At 38.1% G+C, this 10,794-nt stretch overlaps 1 protein-coding gene across 1 annotated transcript in view; it reads left to right on the plus strand.

Annotated features, from left to right (window-relative positions):
- Window positions 1-9,585, plus strand: part of LOC136834821 (serine-rich adhesin for platelets-like) — an 18,559-nt gene extending 8,974 nt beyond the window's left edge. The window contains exons 2-3 of the mRNA XM_067097577.1: window positions 1,115-1,241; window positions 4,356-9,585. Of these exons, the coding sequence (XP_066953678.1) occupies window positions 1,115-1,241; window positions 4,356-9,138 (4,910 nt within the window). The 3' untranslated portion in view covers window positions 9,139-9,585. The remainder of the gene's footprint in view (window positions 1-1,114; window positions 1,242-4,355) is intronic.
- Window positions 9,586-10,794: the final 1,209 nt, after the last annotated feature.

The raw sequence follows: 10,794 nt of genomic DNA on the forward strand, positions 1-10,794 counted from the left end.
GGATGTAAAATCCTTTGAACATGAATATATATATATATATATATATATATATATATATATATATATATATATATATATATATTTATATTTATATTTATATACTGTATATACATATATTTATACTGTGTATATATATATATATATATATATATATATATATATATATATATAAATTTCTTAGAAGGCATATTCATGTCAACAAAAGTATGCAGACAAAAAAAAAAAAATCCGAAACATGAAGGAACAGCACTGGTACAAGTGTGCAGTGACGTCACAGATTACACCAAATGGTAGCCTATGGGCAGGAAATCCATACAGTATAGACGTGAAGAAGAACAGCTGAACACCGCACCACAATGTAAACAAAACTGACAAAATCATCGCATATTTCCGCATAGAAGTTAATCATCTTACATTCTGAAAACCTCACCAAATTACGCGTCACTGGTAGGAAAAACGGTTAAATGGTATTTATAAAATACTTCAAATTACCATAAAAAACTGTATTTCAACAGTTTTTCTCGTTCTCGACACAACTGTACTGTATAATACTGTACATAATTTACAGTATTTACCGGCTTTAGGTGGTGCAAAAAAAAAAAAAAAAACATTTTATTATAGTTTACTACACTATGTGATAAGTTTTTTTCGTATATGATCAAAAGGAAAACGTGACTTTCTTAACGTACACTAAAGTATATTGACAATTCCATTAGGCTTAGCGACACTATTGTTATTATTATGGTCATCGTTACTCGAGTAATCATTACGAAAATAAGTAGAAAATAACTAAACTGATGTACACTGTGGCAGTGACTGTATTATTATTATTATTATTATTATTATTATTCTGATGAACCCTATTTATATGGAACAAGCCCACTAAAGGGTCCACTGACTTGAAATTCAAGCTTCCAAAGAACACAGTGTTCACTTGAAAGAAGGAACAGACATTAATAGGAAATAGAGAAAGAAGAGCTCAGTTATTAGAAAAGAAAAATAAATGAATAATTAAATAGATAAATAGATAAAAAATATAAATAACTGAGTACAATGCACGGTGATCTATTCAACCTGAAGACGAAGCATTCTCTAACTCTTATCCTATTTGCAGGGTCTGCTCTGTCAGGATGTTGGACACCCAGGGGAAGGATGGAACTCGGGCAGCGAGTATATCCGGGAGGATGCTCTAGGATTGTCTGCAAGATCATCCTAGGCCAACCTATTATTGAGCACCAATTGTAAGAACTTGTCGATTCTCGGTAAACTAGTTATGTATCATAGAGGATTTGCAATGTAATTCATTATGATCTTTCTGGAAATTATTAATTATTTCCGCTTGATTATTTCCCAAATACTTGAGCACTCAAGAGGTGAATTAAGTACCTGGTGGTTAGTCGACTTTGGCGAGTCACAGCACCGACAGGAAGGGGCATGAGACTGGTAGCTTTAAAACGGAAGGCTTGATCTGAAATATCTATCTATCTATCTATCTACATGCAAACGCAGCGTTTGTACATATGTTATTATGTATGTTAATAATATTATTATTAACGTAGGAGACGAAGACACCTTTCTTTTGTAGATGTTTGAAGTGTATTAATATAAATAAAGTCAAATGTCTTCTCACTCAAAAGCTATAGAATTTTTTAATTATAATGATACTAATAAACTTCACAAAGTACGCAAAAAGAGTCTTTGTGTCCCCCGTATTTGTCAGAACAAGTTAGTTCTTTGTATATCATTATTATTTTTGAAAAAAAGACCTGCAGAATTAAATAAGGAATTATGTAAGAGGAATAACAAAGAAACAGGAATAATATAAAACAACAATACAATGAAGTGAGATTCGCGTCAAAAAGTGAACATCCTAGAAAAAAAGTTTTTTTTGGGAAAAAAAACAGAGTAGGTGTTTTTTTCTAGGCTGTTCATTTTTTAACGAGAATCTCACTTCACTGCTTTGTTATTTTATATAATTTCTGTTTCTTCGTTATTCCCTCTTATTCAGTTTATTATTATGCAATTCTGCAGGTATTTTTTTCTGCACTATAATAATAATAATAATAATAATAATAATAATAATAATAATAATAATAATATACTGAGAACTAACCTGTTCTGACATATGCAGTAGACACAAAGACCGTTTGCTCTATAATAAATTTTCTAGAACTCATATTTGCCGAACTCATATTTACCTAACATGGGTGCATCATCTCTCCTTTTCGAGTCAAGCCTGACCTAACCGTTTTGGTGGATAGGGTTCTCTCTAAAGAATATACTCTTCCTTTTACATATTTATATGTTCATTTTTCATTTATCAGTCCTGTGAACGTCACTAGAGATTCCGTGACAATCTTGCCCTTCTTATATACTCATTTTTCACTGCTCAGTCCTGTGCCTGTGATCGTCAGTGAAAGCTCCGTGACTAACTGTGGGGTCACAGGTGTGGGACTGACAACCTCTTTCAACATTCAGTGCTTCAACTTTCCACAGTCCCTACGAGACAGGTATGAGCAGCAGCAGTGGATCTTGAAGGGGTCTCAGAACCCAGCAGAGTGAGTGGGGGTTGAAAATCTATTATGGCGTGCCTAGAACTTACTAATTCTACGAAATTGTACGTGAGTGGCGATCCACTAGAGTGAGCGGGCGAGCGTTGACAGTGGAGGAGAACGTGAATGAAACGAGTAACTGTACGCGGCAACTGAGAGGAATCTGGGGCTACAAGTAAACCTGCACTCTCTATAGGCCTGATACAATCTACATTAGTTTAAAGTAAACACAAAAAACAACTGAAAATGTTCCGTACAATTATTTTAGGCCAGTCAAAAAAGATGCTGTCAACTGAAGTGCACAATTTAGGCCAAAGGCCAATTTCTGTGACCTATGAAGTCATTCAGCGCTGAAAATAATGCTGAATCAATTGTTAGGACAGGATGGAAAGTCGGAAGAGACTATGAGCGGAGGTACAGTCAAAAGGAATGCAAGGGGTTGCAGCTAGTGGCCGAAGGGACGCCGCAAAGCACCTTAAGTAATGCCTAAAGTGATACGTGTGAGGTGCGCTGACGGCACTAACCCCCAAAAAGGAAAAATGCAGTCAGTGGTCCAAAATTCTAGAACAGAAACCCGTTTTATTCAAGTCTCTTCCCCCAAAGACGTGATTCGGACGCATGCGCGTCCGATGCGAAAACGATTTCGCGTTGCGTCTATTTCCCAGACAGCGCGAAAAGAAAGTTACTTTCGGAGAGAACAGAGCATCGAGCCAGAAAGATCTTGTGCTGCGAATCACAAGTTTTAATTCGTTTATTTCTTTACCTTTCATTCTTCGTGACTACAATTTCTCTTTGGGTCTTTATGGCGCATTTTGATTTAGTCTTGATCGAATGTATTGCAAGTTTTTAAATGAGGTGGTTATTATTATTATTATTATTATTATTATTATTATTATTATTATTATTATTATTATTATTATTATTATTCTTTGGGTATAGACCCTCTTTCAAACATGTTTTGTTAAATATGATGGCAGCCTTGGTTGCATTAATCTTGTAGATTATTCGTTCAACTCTTCTGATTATCCTTTTTTCTTCTTCAGTAACAGAACTGAGTAAAATGCCAAAGTTCATTGTAGGGGTTTTATTTATAAAAATATCAAAAGTCGAAGGTAATGGAAATTCCGAGGGCGGGGTCCAACAACGAGTGCAGGGGTCGTCAGTGCTTCTGGGATCGTAGGTTCCATTACCTTCGACTTTTGATATTTTTATAAATAAAACCCCTACAATGAACTTTGGCATTTTACTCAATTCTGTTACTGAAGAAGAAAAAAGGATAATTATAAGAGTTGAACGAATAATCCACAAGATTAATGCAACCAAGGCTGCCATCATATTTAACAAAACATATTATTATTATTATTATTATTATTATTATTGAAATGAATGTAGATACGTAGGATGGACCAGAGTTTTATCATTATGTAGATACAGTACATATTTATTATTATTATTATCATTATTATTATTATTATTATTATTATTATTATTATTATTATTATTATTATTATTATGTGACTGACAAGGTGCTTTAAAAAGGTATCATGATAACTGATATTATTATTATAACTACTTCAACTAAAAACTACAATTTTCTTAAACAATCGTTCAACATTTTGCTAGCTATATAATATAAAAATTCACAATCTTTTTCCACTTTTTTTTTTTGTCTTACACATCTGAAAATTTCCAAAATATGTCTTATTTATGATGACCCAAAGGAACAAACTTGATAGATCAAATAACCAATGGCTTTTAAATGTGGACGACTAATACCATTGCATTTCATTATTTAATTTCCAGCTGTGAAAAGATAAATGCCCCAAAACACTGCATCATGCAGGAGCGCCCCTGGAAACGCTACCCCGACTGCTGCCCCGAAGTCGTTTGTCCCCCTGCGCAGCAAAGTTACTACGGAAGCTATGACACTCGATTCTACCAGCAAGAAGCTGCGATACCTAACTACTACCATTCTCCCTCCATTCAAGAGGGCTTTGCTGAGGGAAATGAAGGTTCGTTCCACCGTGTAGCAAGCCAGCAACATCAGAAACCCTCCAACAATAACAGGTTCTTCGCTACTCCACAGCCTCTGCGAATGGCAACGGACGTGGTGTACGGCAAAGGGGTCTCCGGTCCTTACCTTGAAACGACGTCAGTGCGAGCCAATACAGATCAACAGCTGGTTTTAATTGATGACAACAGATACCCAACAGATTTCTGGGATCCCAAGGAACTGCATTACCTAGTTTCACCAACAAATGTGCTTGACCTGTGGAACAATGATTACCAGGAAGATGTTGCAGCTCATGATGGATGGAACACAGATTTTGAACCTGGGGAACCTTACGAATACACAGAGTCTCAGGATACAACGACGACTGATCCCGCGCAAGCAACGCCTTTTGTCATCTCTTATGTTGACTCTGAGGTTGATGATTCGACAAAGAGCTCATACTCTTTCTACAATGACCCCAACGAAGTCAAAACTTCTCCCTTGCCCTATCGTGAGCAGATTTTCACAGCCTCGGCAGTAACAGGACATCAAAATGTAACACGAACTAGGAGGCCAGGAAGGATACGCTCTAAGGGAAAACAAACAGCCCAACTGGTAAGTACGACAGAAACGACAGAAGCACCTCCTGTTAGACCAACAACTTATTCGCCGCACACAAACCTAAGAAACAGGTATAAACCTACTTTCCCTGTGCGTCAGGCAAGCACCCAGTCCTCCCTTCCTCTCAGTAATAATCCATCCATAACAAAAATAACGTCAGTATCAATAGATGAATTAACAACAACTCCAACAACAAGAACACCTAAAACAACCAAGAAGGAACCAACCACTTCTTCAAAGAAAGACTTGTTTTTGGCATCTGCGAAAGATTCTAAAGATTCTTCTCACCAGTATGAAGAGCAGCCAACACTTCAAGAGGACAACTCAAACGATTCAGAATCACCAAGTAAGCTGTTTTCACGACTTCCCCCCGTCAGAAAAACCACCCAAGCTCCTTTTGAAAGAATAACAAAGAGGGTGAGACCGTCTGGTGCACCAAAGAAACGTTTTAGAATCAGAAAAACAACAACGGCACCTATAACGACAACAGCACCACCGTCCTCATATGAGTTTGTACCGCCAGAACTTGACCCACAAGAACATGACCTTGTAGAATTTATTCATACTCCTCTTGACCCCTCTGCCCTTATTCCAGGCCATGGTGGATATTTACAATCAAAATCTGATTCAGCAAGAGAATACTCAGAAAAGGGAAGTGGAAATGGAGACGAACGCCGAAGGAGAAGACGTTCTGTTCCTGCAGATGCAAAGCATGAAGATGAAGAAAAAGATGAGAAAAGAACCAAGCCCACTTTTTATATTCCTTGGAGAAATGCTTTAGAAAATACTTTATCCATAGATGCCAAAACACTGACAGAGTCACAGTCTGCAGAGAATTCACACCCCCCAACAAAATTCGAACAAGCAGCCAATATCCTGAAGGGATTAATGAGCCACCCTTCCTTACTAGCTGGAGTTTTAACATCCAAAAAGAATGTACTACCTCCAACAGAACCTTTGGGAAACAAAACTGTAGAAAGTGGTGACTTTACCTTGAATGATGAAAGGAAAAATCAAAGTAATAATGGCAATACTGAGCAAGATACACAAGTTACTGAACAAGATACACAAAGTACAGTCACTTTAAAGAACAACACTGAAGAAGATCCTTATGACAGCCTTACTACTTCAGAGGGAAAACCCCCACCTGAGAATGAGGAGAATTCAAATACAGATCAACCTATTGAAAGCTCTCCTGAAAATAACAATCTTGGCATGGGCAATCTAACTATTACAAATGAAGGAAACTCAGGTGCACAAAGTATGGTCTCAAACAACATTTCAGATTCACAAGTAGTGGTAATTACCAGTGATACAGTACATTCCAGTAACAAACCGACAGAAAACGACCCAGAGAAGGTCACTGTTTCTTCAGGCATAGAAAAGGACAGTCCTGCACAGGAAGACAGGTTGGCAACAAACTCTTCTTCTATTGCTCGAGCAACATTAAGCTCAGCAGCAAAATCTGACAGCATTCCATTACATAATAAAGAAAATCAGACTTCAGAGTTAGCAGCGCTTGTCGATAATGGGAATTCACACAACTTTAATCCCCAGTTTACAAATGAGAATGCTTCCACGAATATCCAAAGAATAAGGGTTCCTGTTTACAAGAGAGGGCCTAACAGAGAGCAAAATAGTACCACAAAGGCCACCATTTTTGGCACAAATAACAGTGAGATAGACAATGAAGGTAATCCTCAAAATAAGAGAAGATTACCCTGGTCACCACGGCCATCAAGAGAAAACCAAAACAATGGTTTCAGCTCTGAAGCTGTTAGAACAAGAATACAAGTTCCCTTCCTGAATTACGAAAGGAGGAGCAAAGACCCAACTACCTCGCCTTCAACAGAACAGCAGATAATTACAGATGATTCAAAAGAATCTTCCTTTACTGCAAGAGCTCAATATTCTGAACATGCAGAGGCTCCCACTGATAATCAAGGTGAAGGTAGCACAAGGGAACAGTCTCACTCCCGTGTTGACGTGAAGGAAAGAAAGAATGAATATTACCCTAGAAAGCGTACAGTGAAGGATTCTAACATCCCTCATTTGAGGATGGCTGATGATTCTGACTTTTCAAGATCAATGGACAGATCACTTCAACTGGAGCCTACCAGAAACTTCTATTCAGTCTCCCAAACTTATAGCGACTGGTCAGGTGACACACAAAATGTCACTGGAAGAGAACTATCAGGATATCCACATGATATATATCCCAAACCAGAGCCCAGATATAGGTATGGACCGATATCACGATTTGAGGATAATCACAGCCTACCACCCTTGTCTGCAACCATCGGCAAGGTACCTCATTCCTTCATCCAAAGTTTTCCAAGTGGACAAGGCAGATCATTTATGGCAAGAGACCCTAAACCAATTACTAGTTCTGTTACTTTCTCTAATCCTCATGTAGACTCAATTTTATCTCAGTATAGCAAATCCTTTGAGGACAACTCCGATGAGTCAAATCATGATTTTTTCAGTGAAACAAATTCTGAATCCCTTTTTTCTTCCTCTGGTAATCCTCCATTTTCTTCATCTTTTGGGACAGAGCATGGCCATAGCTTGTTTAATATTTCTAACCATGACAGTGGTCTCAACAACTACTTTAAAAGTGAGCATAATTCAGGTACAACCAATAAAGCTAGTGCAGGCAGTACTGAAACATCAACAGTGTCTAATCCAGATCATACTTCATCTAAGCAGGCTTTCGAAAGTGATGTGAATATTTTTGAATTGGGACAAACTATATCCTCTCTTTCTGTCCCTCCTTACCCTGCACCAACTGCAGTTCAATCTAAACCACATTCTGCAACCACAGCATTCAGTGTTAATCCTGAAAATGTTCCTTTAACACTACCCAGAAGCAATGGTGGTGTGAAGCACTTATCTGCAGCATCGTTGCAAGGAAGTATATACGATGAGGCTAAACCTAGTATCTCATCTCAACCAGAGGTTACAAGTGCTCCTCCAAATAACACCTTTTTTAACTCTTCTCCTTCAAAAGCACAAGATCCGCCAAAACCTATCAATAACTTCAGGGCAAGATTACAAACACTAAGAACCCAGTCGAGGTCACCACAAAACCAACAATCCCTGTCTTTAAACCACCAACTCGATTCCTCAGAGACCAAAAATGATTCACGCCATAACAATGGGCTTCCCAGATTTTCCCACATATTGTCTGGGCAACCTGTAAACCAGAATCTAACAAAAGACTCTGTAAACGGCACAGCCAAAGAGAATGTTGAGAATGTTGAATCTAATACTAACTCTCAAAGTTCAGCTGATAATTCAGCTCCTCAACCTGAGCAAGGAGGGCAGCAAACACAACGCCGTCTGAGGAACAGAGGGTTTCCTAATCAAGCTGTACGACAAAGAATGAACAGGCAGAGAAACAGCCAGTCAAGAAATGTACCTGTAACAAGTCCAACTGCGCCAGAACCCACTGAAAATCGTAGAAGAAATTCTTATCAGACACCAAAGACTGCTCTTGGAGCCACAGCTCTAACAAGCAATCAGCAAAGAAGAGTTAGCAGCCGGCAGGGTACTAGGTCACAAAGCCATCCACTTTCAGATCATCAGCCAACCAGCACACATCAGAGCCAGGACCCAAGGGTTTCACAAAAATTAACAGCCAGTGAGTCGACCTCTATAGCAAACCAGCCTGCCAGGACACATCAGAATCGCAGGTTTCCACAGCAGACAACAAATAAGTCGAACCCCAATGAAGCTTCATCTTACAGGTCAAGGGGTACCCGTATAAATACAAATCCTGTGTCCCCTCCATGGCCTCCTGTACCTGCTCCAGCCACCACTTCTCCTTTAATAACAAAGGCAACTGCACCTACCCCAACTACAGTTCCTCCTTTAAGAGAGAATTTTTCTGAAGAAAACATAAACTTCAACCCAGATGATGCCTCTTTATTATACTCAGACTTCTGGGAACCAAAGAAGAATGCTTCATGATGACCTGAAGCCTTTCGAAGCTTCAGATTTCTTTTGTAAATAATTTCCAAAAATACTTGTGATATGTTCTTTCTATACGGTAATTTAAAATTTGGTAAAAGCAGGAAAATGTGACAGAAAATTAAAAGCATAAACTTTCAGGAGAGTTAATGAAAATTGTGCATTAACCACTGTTTACTTTGATGTTTAATACTCTAAATCTCTTCTTGTCTCTGTTTAAGATGTATGGACAATTTCCTGCACAGATTCTCAGACATCTTTCCTTTCCACTACGGATTTTCTTTTATTTATTCATAAAAACTTTTACTCTCTAATTTTCGTGAAAAATCATATTTCAAAGAGAAACAGAACAGTGGACTACACAGCCTATGACTTTACCCCACAGATGTCTGCAGTTTATAGATGTATGGATCGTTTTCTTAAAAAGTCTAGATTTAAGTCTATTTAATCATCACCTAATAAAGGTTCTACCAAGAAAACTGACTATACAATACGAGTTTTATTTTGTCTTTATTAAGGAACAGACATTAACTGAATTACTACATAAGGCTAGAAATAAAATTATTGTGATTCCCATACCAGAGGACTCAGCATAAGCTAAACAATCCTTCACTGAAGAATTACCTCTTAATAGGTTGTTGCAAGCACTACGGTAACAACTCAAGATGAGGTCCTGTGGTAAAACATGTCATAAACACATCAAGAACTTATCCCATACCTGTCAGTAACAGATTGAAAACAAATAAAAAAAATATAGATGGATAATGAATCTTTGACAAATGCTGGATAATCGTATGGAGCCCCGGTTAGTATTACCAGGAACTCGTTAACCCGTATTCAACTTGTTTGTGATGTGTGCAGTGGCGTCGCTATGGGGGGGGACAAGGGGGGTTGCTCTGGCCCCCTAGGCAGATGCTTGGCCCCCCAACTGGCTCCCCCAGTTGAATTTCCCTTTGTAGCTAAACTTTAACCCTTATATTATTTGATACATTTTCATATAGTAAGGGTTGAAAATTAATTGAAACTTGAGCTCTATAATTTCAAATATAGGTTTACTAATTACTAGTACTATATTATTTTCCATCATTCACATGGATATATACATTCGAGAATAGTATATTTTACTAACTACAGAACTGGTACATTAGTTTTGTGTAATTTTTTTGGGCCCCCAACAAAAAATATCTTGGCCCCACCTAGGCCCCCTGATGGAATGCAAGCTACGCCACTGGATGTCTGTGGGACAGTTGGCGACAAATGCCTCTGACATATTTTACTGCAGTGTGGACGCACCCTAAGAAAAATTATAGTCCTACTGCACTGGCTAGGCTACTGTAAGGAAAAATTAATTCAAGCTATTCTGCCCTAAAATGGAAGACTGCAGTATCTGCAAAATTTTCGAAATTGAGAAATGCCAGCTATTGGGCTCGTGAAACACTAATACACAAGTTACTACAGTTTCAGAATGATTCTTCAATGCTTTATTTAGGGGGTCCCATTTGCAGTACCTGCAAAATCAGTAGCAAGGCAAGGGAAAACTGCAGTTTCTACCATTTTTCTCAGTTTTGTAATTTTGCAGATACTGCAGTTTTCCATTTTAGGGCAGTATTGGTCGAGTCAGTCACTGAAGTGCTGTCAATCAAACGTCACTGGCAA

Source organism: Macrobrachium rosenbergii, chromosome 54, assembly GCF_040412425.1.
Source record: "Macrobrachium rosenbergii isolate ZJJX-2024 chromosome 54, ASM4041242v1, whole genome shotgun sequence".
NCBI lineage: Eukaryota > Metazoa > Arthropoda > Malacostraca > Decapoda > Palaemonidae > Macrobrachium > Macrobrachium rosenbergii.